The 24075-nt window shown below is 33.6% G+C and overlaps 2 protein-coding genes across 2 annotated transcripts; both read left to right on the forward strand.

Moving 5' to 3' along the window:
• Positions 1 to 10264: 10264 nt before the first annotated feature.
• Positions 10265 to 11559, forward strand: LOC133317586 (carboxylesterase 15-like). The gene has a single exon (XM_061519444.1). The coding sequence runs from the start codon at positions 10319 to 10321 to the stop codon at positions 11318 to 11320; it is 1002 nt and encodes a 333-aa protein (XP_061375428.1). The 5' UTR covers positions 10265 to 10318; the 3' UTR covers positions 11321 to 11559.
• A 5810-nt stretch (positions 11560 to 17369) lies between these two features.
• On the forward strand, positions 17370 to 20812 carry LOC133317584 (probable choline kinase 2). The gene is made up of 8 exons (XM_061519442.1): positions 17370 to 17852; positions 18216 to 18337; positions 18452 to 18647; positions 18754 to 18871; positions 18955 to 19002; positions 19242 to 19342; positions 20190 to 20322; positions 20703 to 20812. The coding sequence occupies exons 1-8, from the start codon at positions 17370 to 17372 to the stop codon at positions 20810 to 20812; spliced, it is 1311 nt and encodes a 436-aa protein (XP_061375426.1).
• The last annotated feature ends 3263 nt before the right edge of the window (positions 20813 to 24075 follow it).

Here is a 24075-nt window from a genome sequence, read left to right on the forward strand (position 1 = left end):
ATGCCCAAGAAGTTCCAAGATCCAGGGATGTTTACTATTCCTTGCATTATTGGAAATTCTATTTTTCATGATTACATGTTAGACTTAGGAGAATCTATTAATGTTATGCCTGAATCTATGTATAAGTCTCTTGGTCTTGGTCCATTGCGTTCTACTAGTATTGTTGTTCAGTTGGCTAATAGAAGTAATGCTCATCCATCTGGTTTGATATAGGATGTATTGGTCAGAGTGAATAATCTGATTTTTTTGTTGATTTTTATATTCTAGAGATGGAGAGTGGGACTTCCACTAGTAGAGCACCCATTATACTTGGTAGGCCTTTCATGAAAACAACTAGGACCAAGATAGATGTTCATTATGGTACTCTTTCCATGGAGTTTGATGATAGCATTGTACATTTTAATATCTTTGATACCATGAAACATTCTAGGGAAAAGCATTTTGTTTTCTGCATTGATGTAATAGATGAAGTGGTTGATGATATCTCTGCTGATTTAACTGCTAAATATCCAAAAAATTTATCCTTCCTTGATTCTAATTTTTCATGTGGTTCTACCGATAGTAGTGACTGTACAGTTTGTGCTGAGCTAGCCTTGTGTTGTTCTGATTTTAATGATGCATTGAATGATGATTTGGGTTCTATTTCTAATTCTGATCATGATGATGAGTCTGACTTTGATTTTGTTTTGCACAGTGGTTCTGCATTGATGTTGAATTCTGAATTGCTTGTTGAAATTATTGATGATCATGATTTTATTTCTGAGGATTTGATTGCAGGCATAGTTGCTAATGTGTTTTCTGCAGAACCTGCACCCACTAAACTTCTTCCATCCACTGAGAAGCCAACTAAGTTGGAACTGAAGGTTTTGCCTGACTATTTGAAGTATGCATATCTGGAGGAAAATGAGCAGTTACCTATAATAGTGGCCAAGAACCTTCTACCTGAGCAGGAGGAAAAGCTTTTGACATTGCTGAAAGAAAATAAAAAGGCAATTGGATGGACTTTAGCAGATATTGTGGGAATCTACCCTTCCATGTGCATGCGCTGCATTTTGCTTGAAGAATGTGCTAAACCAGTGAGGTAACCCCAGAGGCGCCTGAACCCGCTCATCCTAGAAGTGGTGAAGAAAGAAGTCACTAAGCTTTTATAGGCCAGCATCATTTATCCAATTTCAGATAGCCAGCAGGTCAGCCTGATTCAAGTGGTTTCCAAGAAGTCTGGAGTGACTGTAGTGACAAATCAGAAAAATGAACTGGTTCTGGCAAGAGCTTAGAACAGTTAGAGAGTCTGCATAGATTACCGTAAACTAAATCAAGCAACTCGCAAGGATCACTACATTTGCCATTTATTGATTAGATGCTTGAGCGGTTAGCTGGTAAGTCTCATTATTTTTTCTTGGACGGATATTCTGGTTACTTTCAGATTCATATTGCATCTGAGGATCAGGAGAAGACCACCTTCACATGTCCCTTTGGCACATATGCATAAAGGAGGATGCCCTTTGGCCTTTGCAACGCATCAGGTATTTTTCAACGTTGCATGGTAAGCATCTTTTCTAAGTTTTTAGAGGACTGCATGGAGGTATTTATGGATGATTTTTGTAACACCCTGTATATATTCGGTAATGTTATCATACTATCGTATTAAGTTGCGCTTAATTAAAAAATTGCAGAATATCTTTTTCTTTTCAATTATGATGTCATTAATCATTACCAACTTGATTACTTAATCATTTTCAAAACATCGCCTGTATGCAATTGCAATAAAACAGCTAACTGAAATACCTCATTAATTAAATAGCGTAATGTATGTCTCTAGTCACGGAACTACAACACGTAGACCGGACCAACTATCAGTTTATACAACTCAACTCAAAAGTACTAACCACATAGTGGCATGGATAACTCACATGCTCACCCAAATAAGGCAACAAAGCCCAACGTAAGTTTCAACATCAACAACATAATAATAATGCGGAAAACATAAACAACATCCAGTCCAGTCATGCTAGCAAATAAGCAGTAATATCATCAACTAAGCTCTAGCCTCCTACTGCCAGAGGCATCAATCACCATACTACCTGAACCTGAAATAAGCATTCCCCAAACGTGGGTGAGATCTCTAAACAAGAAATCTCAGTAAGACAAGGGGTCCTCAATGATCTTCCACCCCAAGCTCACTTACATGTGCAATATAAGTTCAAAAGCAGTTTATCATCATCAGTTCTAAAATAGTGCAATGCAGCAGATAATCATGTCATGTGTGTCAATACTATTCTACTGATCAGATAAATGCAGGAATACGTCTATTACCCACACAATATGCAAGACGCTACTTGCACCCACCCACGGACTCACCATCTTGTATGACGCCACATACTCAGGCTTACCCACTAAGTGGAAACAACACATACATATTATAAGTCATTGCATATATCAGCTCAAAAGCATTTCAAAATATCCAAAGCATATAACACAGCATGCATATGACCATACCCCCATGGGACATGGTGGAACCACAACATGGCTCAACCGAGGACACGGAAGCTTACCTTGCAAGCTAACACCCAAAGCCAAGAGTCCACAGCTCAAGTCCAAACACAGCAGAGTCACAATCTGATATGGACCAATAATACATCAACAATCATATTCTACAAGTATACAACATAAAGATAACGCCTTTTCATTACGTTTTACGTCTTAAGGCTTCTCACCAAGCCATAAGCCCTTAATCCTTTGATTCTGACTTAACTTAATTAATTACAGAAGTTCAACTTCCTCAAACTAGGGTCCACAAACCCATAAATCAGTTCTGGATGAACAGTACGCTACTATTTCTCGCAAGCCCAGAATATCTGGATATCCCTCGGGGGCATATCCGGATATCCAATATCCGGATATCTCTTTGAAAATATCCGGATATCAATATCCGGATATCCAATATCCGGATATTTTACGAGCAGATATCCGGATATTTCGTGACAGAATGCAGTTTCTGCATTTCGTGAAGATATCCTTCCAAGGTTCCATTTTTAACACTTAAACACGTTAAAGCATGCATTTTTATACCCTCATAGGTTTACATACCAGCTGGTTACTTACTTAACCCATTTACATGCAAAGTCATCACCTTTAACCCATAAAAATCCATGGTCAAGGTTGTACAACTCACCAAAGGTTCAAAACAGAGGCAGAAGGCTGCTCTTGGAGCTCACAACCAGCTCCTAAGGTTCTGACTAGAACACCAAACGAAAATGCCTTCCCAAAGGTTGGTTCTTTCACACCAAATGTCACCACTTGGACCTCAAAATGCCATGACCATGGCTCAACTACACCAACTCCCAAAGTCAGCACCCAAAGGCCCTCAAGACAGCCCACCAACTCAGAAATGGAGCTCACAACACACTCACCCAAGTATTTCCCACTCACCCAAGGTGTTTTGGAGAAGAAACCAAGGAGAAAGGAAGCTCCTTGGCTCACAACAATGGAGGAGAAGGTGGCAAGATGGTGGCTGACTCAAGACTCAGCAAAACTCACGTAGGAGGCATCAATTTATGACCTAGGATCATGTGCACTAAGCTTATATAGTCACTTAACCAATTAACACACAGTATTAACTTTAATTTCTACGCTTAGCATTTTAATCCCAAACTCAGGATTCTTAACCTACTCAATTTTATAAGAATTATCATATTTTTCTTATATTTTTCCGAGCACCTTTCCGGTACGCGTTTTTCATAGCCAGTTTCAGTTTCTGGCACCAGTTCTTATTATTTTGACTTGAAACTTGTTTACAAGTCCTACATATTATTCTAGTAATTATCATGCACTTATCATAATTTTCCATGATACTTTTTCGGTACGCATTTATACCGAATAACAGAACCGGTATCTGCACTTTTCTTCCGAAAAGCGACTTTCAGCATTCTTAATCACTTACTATAATTATTAAAGCCTCATAATAATTATTAGGGTCAATTATGGAATTATTTCCTAATTTCACATAATTAATTAATTAACTTCCTTAATTAACGGTGCGGGTTCTTACAATTTTAGTGTATATGGGTCTTCTTTTGATGTTAGTTTGGGTAATTTGGGCAGAATATTGAAAAAATGCATTAAGACTTATCTTGTCTTGAATTTTGAAAAATGTCATTTCATGGTTGAGTCGGGAATAGTGTTAGGACATGTAGTGTCTAAAAAGGGAATTGAAGTAGATCCTGCTAAGATTGATGTTATTACTGCTTTGCCTGACCCCGCCGCTGTGCGGGAAGTTCGTTCTTTTCTTGGTCATGCAAGATTTTACAGGCGCTTTATTCAGGATTTCAGCAAGATTACCCTACCACTGTCCAACCTTCTCCAGAAAGATATTGATTCGAGTTTGGTGATGCATGCAAGGCAGCTTTTGATCATCTGAAGCGCTGCCTAACTATTTCCCCTGTGATTCTGGCACCTGATTGGTCCCTTCCATTCGAGTTGATGTGCGATGCCTCCAACTATGTTGTTGGAGCTATTCTTGCTCATCGAGAGATTTGTGAGTAAAATTTTAAGCTTTGCATTTGAGAGCACCTCTAGAGAGTTTGAGTGAAACATCTCTAGGGAAGTTTAAGTGAAACATCTCTAGGGAAGTTTAATTATCAACATTGTTGGAGAGATTGAGTGAATCACCACTTTGATATAGGTTGATTCTTTGTACCCATTATTGTCATAGTGGACGTTTCAACTAGACTAGGTCTCGTGAATTTTTACTTCTTCATTGGATAAGGTTTTCTCACGTTAAAATATGTTTGTGTTCTTTTTCTCTCTCTTCCCTTTGTATTTTTTATTTTTCATTTCCGATACCCGACCTGGTGAAGTTTAGGCCAAGTTAAGATTGTCGAGATCTAGGATGTTGTTGATTGACTTCCGCAAAAAAAAAATTTAACCTAGTTGAATAAACTGAGTTTCCAATATTATGTGGGGTCCATATCTATTAAAAAATAAAAAAAAATATTATACAAAATCGAATGGTCATTAATAAAAATAATAACTATCTTATAATATGAAAAAATATTTTTCGATGTATATATTTTTATTTCTGGAATTCAAAGTCCTCTCTCATTAAAGCACACAAGTACGATTATAGCAAAAAAACAAAACAAAACAAGTACTTATCATTTGGGCGTTGTTTTCAATAGCTGTTGATAGTTTTACATCGATTAAGAAAAATTTCAAAATAATAAGGCTAACATATTGACGCGATATGCACGCCTTTCGACCGAATCAGTAGGCTGAAGAAAAGATGCATATATGAATTATGGGAAATAATACTCTCATGCCACATGAGATACTCCTATTTTCCTACACAAATTCGTTTTCCGTGCCAATTAATTTTTCTTTTCTTTTTTAATATAAAATATGGGACCCATATTTAACTTCTCTCTACTTTTTTTCTCTCCTACAATCCTACAACATAAGAAAAGTTAAACCCATGAATTATATGGAAATGAATCCATTTATGTTAAAATTTTATATAATCTGATTATGTAAAAAATTTATATTTATTTCTTTAGGTAAAGTGTAATTATTATTAATGAAGAAATGAAATTTTAAGGATCCATTCCCGGTTTGGATTAGGTTCTTAGGAACCTCTACTTATTGACGCTAGCTATAGAACTTCTTTTTCACGCTAGCCATCCATTTCACTGACCTCGACCGACTTGTGACGCTCGCACGCACTGGTACGTTGCTATCATGAATGCTGAGTTAAACGATAAAATTTAGAAGTTATTAACAAAAAAATAACGTTTTCACCTTATTCTTTTATAAAAAAAAAATTATTCCTGAAATTTTTAAGAAATTTAGATTGAATCTATATAGTTGAAATTATTGTGGTCCTTTACAAATTCAAAAAAAATCATATTAATCTTTTAAAGAACTAATATAAATCCATTTTAAATTTCAAAGAAATCAAACAACTAATTTTTTTTTTTTTATAAAAAACTAAAATAAAAATCAATTTTTTTTATTAAAGATTCAAATGAGGCTTTACTCTAAATTTTATAAGTTGCAACAAGACAATCAATGTCATTGGGAGACCATTGAACGTTTCAATAATCATGACCAGATGAGGTCCCTCTATTGATTTGAGTATAACTCACCACCTAATTTTAATTTAATTTGGATATAGATACACTACCGCTTTCAACGACTGCTACGTACAGTTTTTTGTTTTAATATATACATATATGGATTAATATATATTTTTTTTTTTTGGAAATATTTTAATCGGTTCATTGCTTCGCAACTAATTCGATTCGGGACGGGTCCAGTATTAAGGCTTTAAATTCATCCCAAAGGTGATACTGGAGAGATTCGAACACATACTCTATATGAATTAATATTTCTTATATAATAAGAGATAAAATTATTTTCTATACATATATAAAAATATGTGAAGCTCATATGAGACTATATAAAAAGAAGAAAAAGAAAATATGGTTCATACACTTTTATGTATATATAGAAAATAAAATTATCTTATATGACATGAGAATACTAATCTCATATATATATATATATATATATATATATATATATATATCATATTTTAGGAAATAATATAGAATAATATTTCTTATATTTTAAGAAATAATTTTATTTTCTACGCATATAAAAATATGTGAGATCAATATGGATCCATGTGAAAAGAATAGAGAGACATTTTTTTACATGTATAGAAAATAAAATTATCTACTATAATATGAGAGACATTAAACTTATATATATATATATATAAGACAAATTATTTTTATATAGATGTAATAATAAGAAATTTTACACCAAATCTTGGGTATTGATTTATTTGCATATATTTACATATTTAATAAATCAGAACAAATATATAAAAATAAGATAAATGACAAAAATTAAGAGTGTAATTTACACTATATAAAATAATCCTGTACCCAATATATATATATATATATATATATATATATGTAAATCGGTATTTGAAGTATTAATGGATCTAGTTAATCCAATTTTGGGTTTAAACTTTGAGAAAAGTGTTTATTATTTTAAATGACATAAAGTTATGTCATTTTAAATGATATAAAGTTATGTTATTTTAAGAGAGATATAGACACAAAATAAATTTTTTTATTTAAATTTTAAATTAAAAAAAAGCCACTCACTTTCTCTCATTATTTTCATTTTCTGTGTCTATCCCTCTCCTAAAATGACATAACTTATGTCATTTAAAATGAGAAACAGGAAAGCCTTAAATTTTTATATCCTTTTCAAAAATTCTTAAGAATCTAACCCATTATCCTTTAAATATATCAAATTCTTAAATTTAACGGGAATACTACTAAACCAATAACTCCAATGATTGACAATTTTATGGAATTACAACAATGATGTCATAAAATTCTGGACTAGCTTTAAGTTTAATTAAAGCCAGTACGTGGCTGTCCGGAATTTTAGTCTAATCTCTGGGTATATACTTCTATAAATTCTCGGTGGTTAGACAGTGGAGCAATAAACTATATATATTATAATTATCAAGACAAAAATTAGAGGAGACACTCGAAGTTAGTGGTCGAAACAAATATTTATGTTAATATTGTTTCTATAGGAACTTTTAATGTCTTAGACACCCTACTTGAACTTAATCAGGAGAATCTTTTCTATGTTTTTAGTTTAAGAGAAGTTCAGTTTTTATTTAGTTGTTGCTGGAATTTTGGTATTCTACGAATTTTGCAACAACTAACCCAATATTGTTTATGGTTAGAAAAGAAGTAGTTGGCTCTTGCTTTGATAGTTTATATATATTATCCTCGACCTCTAGTAGTTAATTAGTATCTATCCTTGTTTAAAGGTCATTAATTAGAAAAAATTCCAATTAGTGTGCTACAAGTATTCGGGTGACGTCTTTAGAAAAAAAATTGATAGACAACGTGTCCCGTACGTGCAATGACAAGTAGGGTATGTTACCGAATTATTAGTCACTTTTCTCCTTTGTTGGGAACTCGGTTCCCTCATATCGTCTCAGGAGATTTTGTGCGGAAGTCAATCAACAAGATTCTGATTTCGGATCTCGGCAATACTTCGGCCTCAACTTCACCAGGTCGGGCAGCGCAGCGGAAAAACTAAACGAAAACAGGAAAGAAGAAAAACACAACCAGATTTAACGTGAAAAAATCTTCTTCATTGAAGAAGTAAAAACCCACGGGACCTAGTCCAGATCAGAAATCCACTATGAAAATAATGGTTACAATCAGAATCACCAATGTGGTGGTTAACTCAATCTCTCCAACAACGGTGATAATCAAATTACCCTAGAGATGTTTCACTCAAACTCTATCTAAAGATCTTTCAAATGCAAAAGCATGAAGCTTTGCTCAAACAATCAAATAATTATCTCTCAAATTTTCTCTCTAATCTATTAACCTAGCCTCCACCCACAACTAATGAATATATAGAGGAGGTGAGATCTAGGGTTAGGGTTTTTAAGAAAACTACTCAATGGGTTTGAGCTTGGCATTGAAGGAGGAAGCCCAACATCGTTACAAAATAATATAAATCAATAAAAAGATACTCATCCAATAATTTAAATTTTTGAGTTAAATCAGTTCTTTACATGATATCAGAGAATTAGTGATCACAAGATTACGAATTCGATCTTTACTATCCCCACTTTTTAGTGGAATTAAATAAGTACAAGATAATTGTTTATATTTTTTTCTAATTGAATCGGTTCTTTATAGTATTTTTTTTTTTTTGGTACACACAAACCCTCAAATGTCCTTTTCATTTGACTAAAATAAAGCTTTAGAAAATGCAAGGATAATGGCTCCGGGTGTAACTGGGGACAGGACTAATAGATAATTCGTCCCTTTATTTTTCGGTTGTCGATTGTCGTAGTTTTCTTATGGCTGAATTGAGTGGCTCCTTCCTTAGACGTTGATTTAATTTAGAAGTTTGAATTTAAGCAGTTTTGTTTGAAAGAAGATTGGCCAATTGTTAAAGACTTTCTGCGAGGTTTACCATCCGTTATCTTCCAATTTTGCAAGGTTTCTAAATGCATGTACGCACTGAAATCCACCCAACAGGAACAGTATAATAATAATAATAATAATCACCTCTTAAAGTCAAACACGATGGATAATTGTTGTGATGTCTTTTGCCCAACTCATATTTTTGCTCCATGATGAGATGACTTTCTTTCTTAATTGATGTATTTTTCGTCTTCCAATAAAACCATTGATTTTTGATATATGTAGGGCCTATTTCATTCACTTCCAAGTTTTTTTCTTCTTCTTTTGTTAAACATTTATCTAAAACAGTTCGCAAACAGAAAGACAGAAAAAAGTTCCTTGAATGGTAGTTATCTCCTACACCGCAAAAGCAGCACCACTAACACATGTAGAAAAACAATGCGGCTAGCTCAGTCCAAATATTAGGTTGTTTCAATGGAAATTGCAAGGATGGTACATAAGTGGGTCTCTCTTTGTTTACATCACTCAAATTCATCATCATTCATTTATGGGTAATAGTTTTCTTATGTTGTAGAAGATATGTATTATCTCCTACACACTCATTGGTGCAAGTGGGGTCCATTTTTAGGGGAAGAGAGAGAAAAAGTAAAGTGGGACCCATTTTGAGTTTGTGTGTGTAGGAGATAGATTATATTTTATGCAACATAAGAGTAATAAATCCCTTCATTTATTCACAATGTGCTAAATCTTTTTAAAAGCGACAGACAAAATAAAAAATTGATATCTATATCTATGACCCGTTCTGCACTCTAAATTAATCTTATAGTTGACTCAAAAAAGTAATTAAGTTTGAGTTAACTCAAAAAAATAAATAAAAAATATGATATTATATTTATTCATTTTTATGTCTATCTTATTTATTTCTTTATAGTATAATTAAATCGAAATCTTAATTAATTTTTATCTTTTTTCTTTTCTTTTAAGATTATGATCTCAGAGTATTAATGAATAATAAGATTATGATATTATATATATATATATATATATATTTACCTAAAAAAAAAAATCAATAAATATAATATCTTATCCCATAAAATAGGTCATATTTTGGTCTCTTTAAAATTAAAAAAGAATCTTATGTATCAGCTTTCACATTACAAATTTCTCGGAAGCTTCCTTCTTTTTTGAACACTTAAAAAAATAAAAATAAAAATAAAGCCACCGTTCCTTATATATACATACAGTCATACAGACCAACGCCAAGTGCATTAAATGAACTTAAACCCTCACTCTCTGATAATAACACTCTTGTTAGCAACATATCAATCCCCGAAACCATGGTCCAACAAAAGAACCTTATTGACGAGGTGTCCGGTTGGCTTAGTCTCTACGACGACGGTTCAGTAGACCGCACATGGACCGGTCCACCAGAAGTTAAGTTCCTGGTCGAACCGCTACCTCCTCATGAAGATTTCATCGACGGAGTTGCCACCCGTGATGTCATCACCGCCGGTAACCACCGTGTCCGGCTTTACCTGCCGGAGAAAATCCCCGGAGACAAAGAAAAACTACCCATACTCGTTCAATTCCACGGCGGTGGGTTCTGCATAAGCGAAGCGGACTGGTTCATGTACTATCAATTCTACACCCGGTTAGCTCGGTCAGCTCGAGTCATCATTGTCTCCCCTTTCCTCCGCCACGCACCGGAAAACCGTCTTCCCGCCGCTATCGACGACGGCTTCTCCACGCTTCTCTGGTTACAATTAATAGCCAGAGGAGACGCGGAGGAGCCGTGGCTTCAAAACCACGGTGAATTTAATCGGGTTTTTCTCACCGGAGATAGCTCCGGTGGAAACATTGTACATGAAGTGGCAGCCCGGGCCGGGAAAGCAAATCTCGATCCGGTTCAGCTTGCTGGAGGAATCCCGGTTCACCCAGGATTTGTCCGGTCGAGCCGGAGCAAATCTGAATTAGAAAAACCAGAGTCACCATTTTTCACCTTAGACATGCTGGACAAATTCTTGAGCTTGGCATTGCCATTGGGTGCAAACAAGGACCACCCAATAACATGCCCCATGGGCGACGGCGCTCCGCCACTCAAAGGGCTGAAACTGCCGCCGTATCTTCTGTGCGTGGCGGAGATGGACTTGGTCATTGACATACAAACAGAGTACTATGAAGCCATGAAGAAGGCCAACAAGGATGTTGAATTGTTTGTAAGCAAAGGAATGACACACAGTTTTTATCTGAACAAAATTGCAGTGGATATGGACCCAAATACTGGTGCTGAAACTGATGCTCTTATTGCTAAGGTCAAAGAGTTCATTCAACAACACTAAATTAATTATTAATCTTCTTTTTTTTTTTTTTATTACATGAAGAGTTTACTTTGGGCTCAGTTTTATAGTTAATGTGTTTAGTAATAGCAGTTAAGTAGATTCCCTGTGTAATGTTCAATGTGCTGTTGCATGGAAATTCAGCCACCTTAGTAATCATGTGTTGATTTTCGTAGTTTGGATTAAAAACTACCGTTCTGAGTATAAAGTATTGAATTAGAAATATTTGAAAATGTCTTGGTAAAATGTCTTGAAAATGCTATTCTCTTGCATCTTCATAAATTCTTTTTCTTTTAATGTTAATCTTGTAAGTTTTAATAATAAATATATTTGTTGAATAAGTCCTCGTGTGACAGCTTTATTAGTAAAGTTACGAGACGTGCCGTAAAAGTATGTGGTTTCAAATTCTTCAGTACACTCTGTCCATTTTGGTTTATGAGTTTTCCTTGGGTTCACATCTGTGGTGGATACTCTATAAGAAAAAATTATGTATAGAATTATAAATCATATATTTATATTTGATTAAAATCATATAATAATTGAATTTTAAATGAGTCTCTTTATTATACTTTATCAGATTATAAATATGTTTAAAAACTTTAACAAGCATGTCTTTCAGTATTGGTATTACTTGCTATATTTAGATTTCAGTGTATTTTATCAATGAGAACATTACATGTCAGAAGAGAAAAAAAACCTGACAGAAAAAACAGAATTTTAATTAACATATAATATTTTTATTGGTGAAATATACTGAATCTTTGATAACAAAAGTATCAAAAATTTATTCCTGAAAAGGACAGGTGTGTCACCCTCCAAGAAGTTCTATGGAAGAGATTATCGCAAGCAATCCCTGTGCACTTTATAGCATTATCATTAAAGCGTTGGACCAGATAAATTAAGAGATAAAATGCACGAAGATCAAGGTATAAACATTTGGAAAGTAGGTGAATATCATCAAATTCTAAATCACTAGCCATCACATTTTTATACAAGTGGTGTCTTTATCTAAGACCCTAAATATGAAGAGGAGAGTGTTTACATTCTAATACATTATTAATGTAATAATTATATTATATATCAAAGGTTATCATCTACGCATCATAGGCATATAAATAGTCAAAGGTCATCCACATATATAAAATAGATATTTTAAAACACTCCTTCTTGAATGAATTTATAATATTAATATACCTCGTTAAAATCTTGCTAAGAAAAAAGAGTATAATATTCATAGTTAATATACTATCTTTTATGGGGATATTGTTTCTCATGTTGCATGAGATAATTTGTTTCATGCAACACATAAAAAAATAAGTGGAGCCCACTAAAGAGAAGAGATAGAAAGAAAACAAATGGATCTCACTCAATTTTTTGTATGTTGCATGAAACAATTTGTCTCATGCAACATAAAAAACAATATTCTCATCTTTTATTATATGTTAAATTTGATTGTCTCAATAAAAACCTTTTCAAGAAAAATTTAGTGGATAAAGACTTGGTAAAGAAAAAAATAGTGCAATGTGTATAACTCCCCCTTAATTGAGCTATATAGCTACACTTGAAGCTAAGAAAGTGAAGCAATAATTACAATTTTTCATAATGGCTATCTAATAATCTTTTCCCAAAATAAATTATACTAATGTCCATTCAATTAGATTGATAACGTCCATTTACAACACTTGCCCTTCGATATCACTGCCTCTGCGAGTTCATGACATGTGCTAAACCCAATGGAAAAAAATCAGCGAAGGAAAAAAAGTACATGACATACGCTAAACATTACACAAACTGTCTTATTAAAAATCTTTGACCAAGAAAAACCCTTTGGGTAAAAAAAACTTGGTAAAAGGAAAAAGAGAACAGTTATAAAACCTTCAGGTCTTCATCCTCCAGGGATGGTCATAGTTAGTTTGCTTCCCCTTATGAAAGTAATCTACTAAGTTTACGCATACCTATTCCATATATATACCAATTTCTCAAATGTGGAAATTGATATGGATTTAATGAATAAATTTGTAAAATTGTCACTAGATCGAACTTGATGGATATTTATTTGACCTTTTTCTCGGAGTTCATACGTGTAAAAGAATTTTTGTGAAATATGTAGTCCTTTCAATCTTAACATATCCATAGTTTATCTATGTAATACAAGTTGCATTGTCCCTGAAAAGAATGGTGGAAGCATTATAAATTGTGAGTAAACCACATGAAATGTTAAAGTGTTGTTTAAAACCATTCTCAACAAGTTTACTGTAATAAAATAGTCTAAAAGTGATTTAAGGAAGTAGCAACTAGGCTATGCTTTTATAGCCTTCAATGACATTGTAATGCTTTCACAATGGGATGCATATCTAATTTGTGATCATAAGATATATCTCGCATCAAAATATTATTTTAATGTAAAATATGTATCCTAGATAGAACTAACCAAGATTAACATAATCTTAAAGATAACGAAAATATAATTAATGTCATTCCAATGTCTTAGGGTAGAGGTAACACTATGTCTAGCTAAAATATTTACTGCAAATGCAATATATAGCCTGTTGTAATTTGCAAGGTATAATAATGCTCCTATGACGATTAAGATAAGGAACTTAGGGTCCTAATTCTCTCGTTAGCTTCTTTAAGTATAATGGATCTTTATTCACTTATAGTGAGCGAACCATCATTAAGGCGGAGTTGATTGAGTTCCTCAAGAACAACAAGGATTTCTTGGCGTGGAAATCATCCGAGATCCCAGGCATTGATCCCAAGTTTTGCTGCCACAAGTTGGCAATATATCTCGGATCAACACCAGTCGCACAAAAGAAAAGAAAACTGTGGCCAGAAAGAAAACAGGTCTTGGAAGAACATGTCAAAGAATTACTCGATGCCGGGTTCATAAGAGAAATCCAATACACAACCTGGCTTGCTAATGTCGTCATGGTGAAGAAGACCAGTGGGAAATAGAGGGTATGCACAGACTATACAGACCTCAATAAGGTATGTCCAAAAGGCTCTTATTCGAAGCCCAACATAGACCAGCTGGTAGACAACTCAGCCGGGTTCTAGTTGCTATCCTTCATGGATGCTTAATAACTTGGTTTGGAGCAATAGGAATAATAACTCGGCATGCTGATTACTCACCTTGCTGAGATAGAGGCAATGAGATATTGTCCCTTAGTACATAAATTCAGAAATTTTGAAAGCCAGAATATATACACAAAGAAATCATAAGAACCCGAGCATTCTCTGAAGGAACCTAGACAAATGCAAATATTTCACCTCAACAGTCCGACACCCGAACTGCCTGGCTGAGGGGCAACTGTTATGAACCCATATATGAGGCCCAATAATTGACAAGCCCAACAAGGGACAATCCATGATACAAATCACATATAAATATGGAAGGATATCCATCAAAGATATCAATCATAATACGACAGCTTAACATATGGACTTGGGTCATCATCGGAAGCACTAAAGGTCCAGAGTCCACTACCTACAGGTAAACTCGATAAATAAAAGGTAAAACCTTCAAGTACATTACACTCTCTCTCTCTTACTGTTATGTTGTCACTGTGCGCACACATATACTCTTTGGCAAAATTGTTTATAGTTCCTCTGTGCACAGTGATCTGCTTGACTCAAGATATCTCATCTATAGATACCTTGAAGAGGGTACCTAGATCCAATAACAATATACTAATCCATTGGGCTAGACACCTCTATCTCTAAAATAGAACAGGTAATAACCCTAATCAATTGTTAGAATATCCTACCCCATATATATATATATATATATATATATATATATTGTAACATACTAAGACGGACAGAGTTTGACAAAGAGTGGATTGTGATTGGATAATTCACGTGATGCTTAAGAGGCAACAATCTCCAATTTACATTATAAACATCTCTATCCAACCTCTAATTTACGAGAGAGTGATTCCCTAATATGACTATATTTTTATTCTTCACCCAGTTATTAGCTTTTTGAGTTGATTATGAAACTAATCCCCCCAATACACCATATTATATGTCCTTTTTAACAAACGAAATTATGACACGAGTTTTTCTAAAATCTACTTCAATATACTCATACTCATTGAAAGGGCAACTTGCCGCCGTGTCTCCCTCCTGCTAACTTGTTAAGTTTTTAATACAATTATTTATGGGAAAAATATTTTTTCTTTTAAATGACATAACTTATATTATTTCACTTTCACAAAGAAGTGAGACTCATATCTTTTGTATTTTTCAATCCATTCTTTCTCCTTCTTTATCTATCTCTTTCTCTCACTTAAAATGACACAACTTTACATTATTTAACATGATACACACTTTTCTCATTATGGGGTTTGCTTTCGTTATTTAACATAACCACAAAAAGTTTCCTACACACGCAATATTTTGTGGGAACCACATGTTTTGAAGAAGAAAAAAAAAACTACGCAAAACGAATCTCTATAGCATAACACAATCATTTTTTCTACAACATAACTCTTATAAAAACCTTTAATATATTACTGGTACTATGTAAATATGGTTAAAAAAAAAAAAACACTCAACTTATATTAAATATTAAAGTAAAAAAGAAGAACCTGTCAACGAAATCGTGAAGTGAACTCGAATAAATCTATTTTTAGAAGCATTGCTCAAATTAATCTTAAATCAGTTTTAGTAACCTCTAATTTTGACCATATCTCTCTTGTGTACAAAATTCAAAAGCAATCTTGTAAAAATTGTTCCCTCCCTTCACCTCCACCCTACTTTTGGCATCTTGCTGTTGGTGGTGGAAGAACCCCTTATATAAACCCATTCCCTCATTTCTTTCAATACCAAAGGATCTTTGTGCTCACCATTTCTCTCTTTCCCGGCGGCGAGGTCACCTGTCGCCGGCCACCTACCCTATCGCTGTCCTCACACACTGTTCCTTTTGAGGTTGGTGTGTTTGTTTACATTCATTCCTGCCTCGCGAGAATTCCACTCTTTTTATGGCTTTTTGAGATACAAAGGCTTGTTTTCTTTGGATGGGAAGAAAATAGTGAAAGAAAATGATGAAATTGTGAAAAAAAAAAAAGTTTGTAATTGGTTACATATAATTTCAAAAAAAAAATTAATTGAATTCCTCCAAAGTTTCAAAAAATTCATAATAGAGATCTAATTTGAAGTTTTCAGAATTATTATTTAAATATTTTAAAAAAGTATATATAGGAAACCCTCATATTAATTTAACTTTTGTAATCAATGCAACAATGAGGAAAATAATTTGTTTCATTGTAATCGCTGGAAAAGAAAATGATGAAATGGAGCTACGAGAGAGTGCAGGTTATGTTCAATAGGAAATTGTTAGGATGCAGATAAATTAGTTGGAAAGAAATTATTTTGATTTGAGTTTATTTATCCCTATCAATTTTCATTTTTTGTTATATTGTTTTATGGGTGTTTTTTTTTTTTTTTTTTTTTGATAACAATGGGCTTCTTTTTTCTTATCTCGTATGAGGTAACATTTCTTATATGCCGTAGACACAACAAATAACGGGCCATCATTTATTAAAAAAACAAAATGATAGTACGAATTTCGATATTTCGGAATGAGAAAACTATCTCTCGCTGTATTAGAAAATGATTTCCCTTGTTTTATAGGCCATTATACAATCTGGGCTTTTTCTATTATCTTTTAGACATATTTTGCAAATAAAACTTAGCTCGATTGTATCTGGCTGCATCTGTATAATAGTTCTAGGTTAGATTCATGCTATTAATTCTTCATTTGTAGGCAATAGGCATCTACTAATTATGGAGCACCTTGCCTTACGTGTGACACAATCCATGCACTTTTACCAAACAGAATATGAACAAGAGAATATGCATATTGTTAACCAATTTCAATTCTGAATCATCTCTGATTTTATCTCATTTTTATGATTTGAATGGCTTGTATAACTAATCTTTTTTGTTTGGGGAATTATCTTTGCTTTTCCCAGGTTTGAAAGTTTAAAAATATAAGGAACTTGATATTTTCAGTAAATTCTTGCCAATACTTTTGGAGAGTTTTGCAATGGGTGCAGCTCAAGATCCTATAAATGACAGAGTTGGTGGTGAAGAATATGCTGATAATATCAAAGCTGGTGATGCAGAAACCCCTCTAAAAGACAAAGCAGAAGCTATAGAGAATCCTGTAAAGAATGATGCAGATGCTTTGGAAAATGATGCAGACAAGGTTGATTGTATTCCAGGTGAAGTAAAGGAGATATTGAAATCATTGGCCAGTAAGTGGGAGAATGTACTAGATGCAAATGCATTGCAGGTGATCCCTCTTAAGGGGGCAATGACAAACGAGGTATTCCAGATAAAATGGCAAACAATAGCAGGGGAATCATCACGAAAGGTTCTAGTTAGACTTTATGGTGAGGGCACAGACATTTTCTTTGATAGGGAGGGTGAGGTCCGAACATTTGAATTCATTTCAAAGAATGGACAGGGACCTCGTTTGCTACGAAGGTTTGCAAATGGTCGCATTGAAGAATTCATCCGAGCACGGGTAATTTGATCTTTACTTTTCATTATTCATCTTAATTCTTCATAACTTTTAATGTTAAGAGATATAATATAAAATCATTCATGTGTCTTTACCTACAAGAAGAGTTTGTTTATGATATAGCATGAGCCTCTATAATCAAGTGATCTAGAGTTCGATATTTGCCGTGTCATTCTTCTAATAAAAATTTAAGCCTAGATAAATGGGCATGTGCATGCTACAATCCTTGTTGATGAAACTGAAATAGTGGAATGAATGCAGTATACAACTGATATTATCTGTAAAATTTAGTCATTGTTTTATTGTTGATTTGGTACTATCCCATCTACTAACTGATAAGCTTATATACTTTTGTGGATTTATCAGACATTATCAGCGTCGGATCTGCGTGATCCATCTATTTCTGCTCTTGTAGCTGCCAAAATGAAGGAGTTCCATGATCTTGACATGCCTGGTCCAAAGAATGTGAACCTTTGGGATAGATTGCGGTATGTGCTGTCAGAAAAATTATGACAAAGAAGAATTTGTTTGTGCGACAAATGAGAATGTAGTTATTAGTACAGTTTTATCATTTCTGAAATAACTTTATTTTAATGCTTCAGAAATTGGCTTATTGAGGCCAAGCGCTTAGCTTCTCCCGAAGAAGTTCAAAAATTTCATTTGGACACAATGGACAAGGAAATCTCTATTTTGGAAAAGGAACTATCAGGCACTCACCAACGCATAGGGTTTTGCCACAATGATTTACAATATGGTAACATAATGCTTAATGAAGAGACCAATTCTGTGACCATGATAGTGAGTTTCTCTTTATGCTAGTTAATTAAATTATAATTTTGTTGCTGACACCTTTGAGGTGCTACAATTCAGCAATTATGATTTTGATGCTGTGTTTTTGTAACAGGATTATGAATATTCAAGTTATAATCCTGTGGTATATGATATAGCAAACCACTTCTCTGAGATGGCTGCCAACTATCATACGGAAACCCCACATATTCTTGACTTCAGTAAATATCCTGGTAAGTGCCTTGTTGAGTTTCTTCAGATTCATTCCTTTTGTGTTCAGACAAAAATGACTTATAGTAGCTGTTTCTTTTGACAGATTTGGAGGAGCGTCAAAGATTTGTGAAGACATATTTGAGCTCTTCAGGTAACATTTCAGTTTTTCTATGTTTAAGATTGTATTGCATGGTTGTGTTGGCTTTATTTAACATAGCTTCATCTTTTCCTGTAAATTATTTTGTTGAGGAATTGGTGTTTTTCTTTCGATTTCTAAATATTGATATTCTATTTCATAATTGGAACAACAAAATTGCATGGCCTAAATCACCTCACCTTAAACACTTGAATTATGATGTGTCATCCTGATATTATTGAACTTGAACTCAGGTGAACAACCTAGTGACAGTGAAGTGGAGCAGCTACTTGATGAAGTTGAGAAGTATACACTTGCAAATCATCTATTATGGTGCTTGTGGGGAATAATTTCGGTATGTTCACTTTCTCACTTTAGCATTAGTTATTCTATACTTCAAGCTTCTTATATCTTTAGGATGGATGTGGCAGAGTCCCTGGAAGAGAAGAAGTTATTCAATACACCTTATGCATGTGCACCATTTCCATAAATAGCAACCATGGGTTTCTATCTATGGAGCTTATATACATAGACTGAGTACGACAAGAGACTTGTTTTCATTCACCCATGTTTTTCCAAAATTCAAAAGCATAATAACATTTTTTTCTACTGATTGTGAAGTTCCTTATGAACCTACAAATAGATCATTTAATAATATCATTTTTTTAGTCATATTACTACCATTTACCCTAAAGATGGTGAGCCGGAGTAGTGGTAAGCTGCTTCTTTGTGACTGAAAGGTCATGGATTCGAATTCGGGAAACAGTCTCTTTGCAAATATGCAAGGGTAAAACTGTTGCTCTCATCCCACTCTCAATAGTCGGAGTTTAATGGGAAGTGATTTTTTTATTATTACAAATAATTAAATTTGTACATTGGGGGAATTGAATTTATTAACAAACATGGATTGATGACTAAACTGGAGTTTGGTTACAGAAACTTAGTTTTTAGTGATTAGAGTCACTAGATTATGACTAAATAGCCATAAGATCCTTCTAAATAATATAATTTTATGGATCCTAAAGCATATTTATATCTAAACTTTTTGCTATGAGAAAAACACTTTTTGCTATGGGAAAGCTTCACCCAATCAGCATAGTGTCTGCTATAACTCTATAATTTATACTTACACTGTAGAGATAGGAGTAAACATTTTAATCTCCATTGCTTTATCTAATTTATAATTTGAATGCCTTGTCCAGGAGCATGTAAACAATATTGACTTCGACTACATGGAGTATGCGAGACAGAGGTATCAAGAGTATTGGTCAAGGAAAAGTTATCTTTTGAGCTCTGATGAGTCTTCCCAAGATAATGTGACTGAAGGTAATAATGGTACTTAACTGCATTGGAGTTGTTCTGTATTACTGCACTATGAATATATTGTTACTAATAAACACACAATATTTTATCATGTTCATGAAATGTGGTGCATGATTTCAAAATATGTTAAGGATGCAGGATCTTGACATAGCGATTTGATGCAAGATAATGTGACAAGAAATTATGCTTCTTCAGCATTGTTTCTGTGGTATGAAGTACTATTATTGAGGGTGAAAATTGAATAATTATCTCAGCTGTTAAGAATAAGATGCATATTCTATTTTCACTAATATTTATGTATATGTTGTTACTTTAAGATTGAGATGTCACGTTGATTCAGTTGACATCATCACATTGCTTCTAGTCTAACTTATTGAGTTATTGGTTTGCAGGAAAGGAAGTATTGACTTCGACCACCAGCGGAAAAACAGTGAAGAAACCTCGTGTCTTCAGGAAGTTGAAGAAACTTTTTGGTCTCAGTTTATTCAGATCGAAACACTAGAGCAGGGTTTGGCATAATTTATTGCTCTATTTTCCCCTTTGTGAGTAAAATGGAAAAATCATATAAAAAAAAATAGAAACAGAAATGTACAGAAAGTGAATATTAAAAATAGAAAGCTCTATTGTTGGTGCGTGTATCATTGAAATTTGAAAGTTATATAAAATTTCTAGTAGCATTATGTTGAATATGGTATATTGATGATGGATATAAGGTGCTTGTGGGGGCGCGTCTATATATATATATATATATATATATATATATATAGAAAAAGTGTTTGTCATTTTAAATGACAGAAAATTATGTTATTTTAAGAGAGATACAGACAAAGAAAATTTGAATTTTAAATTAAAAAAAACGATCCACTTTCTTTCTCCCATGATTTCTGTTTTTCTATGTCTATATCTCTCCTAAAATGATATAACTTATGTCATTTAAAATGACAAACACCCAACCCCATATATATATATATATGAGGAATGATTCGTTTACAATTTTTTATACAAATTACACTAAGTATGACAGGTCATATACTCTTGATTGAAGTATAACCGATCATACTTAGTGTAATTTATAAACAAAAAATTTGCAAATATAATATTTCCATATATATATATATAATTCAAGGTGGTAATTTGGGTTTTGCCCCAATGTGACACGATACAAATAATCAGTTATTTTTTTTAATGAAAATTACTTAAATAATCTTAAATTAATGTATAAAAAAACGGTAAGTGGGGTTAAATATATAATTATTTAATCATTTAATTTAAATAATCTAAAACGAACACGATACAATTTTTTCGAGCCACATTTTATTTGACAAGAGCACGACAAAAATACGAATATAGGTTCATGTTTGGGTAGTGTTGAAAATTGTTGGATTGAACACTTACCATTTGACCAAAAGCTATAATTATTAGTTAGGACGTAACTCTTTCTACTTAACCTTACCAACCCACATGACATGGTTTAATCAGATATTGACCTCACACTAAGCCTTGCCAAGGCAGGATGTTAGTCTCACTAATGATCTGCTAACATCTACCTTCAAAAAAGTATCATCTTGGAAATCGAACCATTGACCTCGATAATGATGCCAAGTGCTAGATTGACCGCTTATCACTAGACCAAAAGTTACAGTTGTTAATCAGGACACAACTCTTTTTACTTACCTTTATCAGCCTAAGCATCATGGCTCCAACCCTACACTAGACCTTCAATGATTCATCTTCTTCTGACTACGATCTCAAAGTCATTCCAATTAAGCCATATAAAACATCAAGTCTCCCTCCTCCAAACAACTCAAACCCATTATCGGTCTTAGTTAACTCGTAGGAGAACAAGATCAGACAAGTGCACACTCTAATGGCGTGTGCAAAGGTGGTGCACTATAACAATCTTCTCCTGGCAGAGACACTGGTGAAGCAGATTAAGTTTATGACAGTTTCACAAGTGGGTGCCATGCGAAAAGCATCTTTGTCCTTATTTTGGGACAAGGAGGTATGGAGGGAAAAAACACTTAACCCATATTAAAGTATTAATAAGCAACTAGAGTGGTTGAACTTGAAACCCACTCCATGGTCAATAAATAAACAACTACAAACATGCATAAACATAAGGCCCCTCTCTCGACCATAAAATGGTGTGTTTCTTTGTGTTGCCTTTCGTTATCATCCACCTCTAAGACAAAACGCATCCCTAAAGCCTCCTCATGAACCTAACGAAAATTGGCTACATTGGAAAGAAGTTGGAACTTTGAAGGTAGCACTTTCCTGTAAGGTCAGTTGTGCCCCATAATAGACCTGGAAGAACAACTGATAAACTCGTAGTTTATCATTTTTTAAGGATTAAAATCACTTTTATATCTAATCAAAAGCATGAAAACTTTGAGTTATCTGGCTAAAAAACATTAACTTTGAATTATTGACTCATGTGAATGATTCTTGCTTGTTTTGTAAGAAAATTGAGTTGAAATGGAGTATTGGAGCAATAATTAAGCTAGAAGAACTTAAAGCGATAAATGAGAAGCAATGATTTAGTGAAAATCTCCCTAAAGCTATCTTCCGGCCAATGTTTCGTATCAAAGATGATGGGACTTGGATTTTGTGTTCATCATAAAAATTGTAGATCTTTCTTTAGTCTTTCAAACGAGAGCAAAATCATATCAATCAGACAAGTATAACTCAAGTTTTACCTAAAATATGAAACAATATTCTTGTTGTCAAAACAAGGCGCTTTAGTACGCTCCAGGGAGCTTTATCACTCTCTTTGGGTATCAAATGCCATATAGGCGCTTTAGCACCCATATGCAACCCAATTAAGGTACATTACGTGGTTTTTACCTAAAAGGAGGATTCCTCCACATATTTAAGCTATTTTTCTGAGGAATCAAGGGAAGTTCGACAGTTATTGACATCAAAGGCACATTGGTCATTGGTGGAGCACGTTCTTCATGTGTTTGAGAGTTGAAGACAAGTTAGAGGCAAGATTACATTGAAAATTGTGAAGATTCACCACATCATCACACCAATGGAGTTTGAGGAAGCTTTTATGTTTTCTTGTGTTCTTGTTTCTACTATGTTAGGCTAGTTTTCTTTATAGTTATGATAGATGGAATCTAATCAAATCTTCATGTTATGAATAATCTTTAATGTCTAATTTTCTTTTTATATCGAAGGAATTTATTTCTTCTTCTTGCCTTCTATGAGTTTGATCTTGTAGATTGATCTAGGTTTTGTGTATGAATGTAGGGATGTTGGTACGTGAATCGGGCTTGGTAAATTCATCATTAACTCATGATTCTAGGGATAGACATAGGGTTGGTGCAATTTTTATGATTCTTGGATTTAATGCTTATTTTCTTGAAGAATAACAAGGAAACTTGGATTCTTTAAAGAGAGTATTAGATTAGGATATCAAGAGATTGAGTCTTAATTAATTTAGGGGAATCAATTGGTGTATGAAAAAGAAGTTTAACTAAGAGTTTTAATTCATAATATAAAGGGAAGATTGAGGGAAATCAAACCCCTAACTACGTTTCTTTATTGTCACGTTACTTGCTCATCAAGGAGGATTCCTCCACGTATTTAAGCTATTTTACAAAAGCTTTTATAATAAAAAGAGCCTTTTTTTTTTTGGTAGTCAAAACCCAAAAGTTTTTAGGAGTAGTTTTTTTTAAAGCTCTTATAAGCTTTTTTTGAAATGAGGTTTGAGCTTTTAAGCTAAAATCTTTATTTAATCTCCAAATAATTTTTAACTTTTTT

Source organism: Gastrolobium bilobum, unplaced genomic scaffold (assembly GCF_033153095.1).
Source record: "Gastrolobium bilobum isolate Gb01-03AN ecotype WA unplaced genomic scaffold, APGP_CSIRO_Gbil_v1 utg4555, whole genome shotgun sequence".
NCBI classification, from domain to species: Eukaryota; Viridiplantae; Streptophyta; class Magnoliopsida; order Fabales; family Fabaceae; genus Gastrolobium; species Gastrolobium bilobum.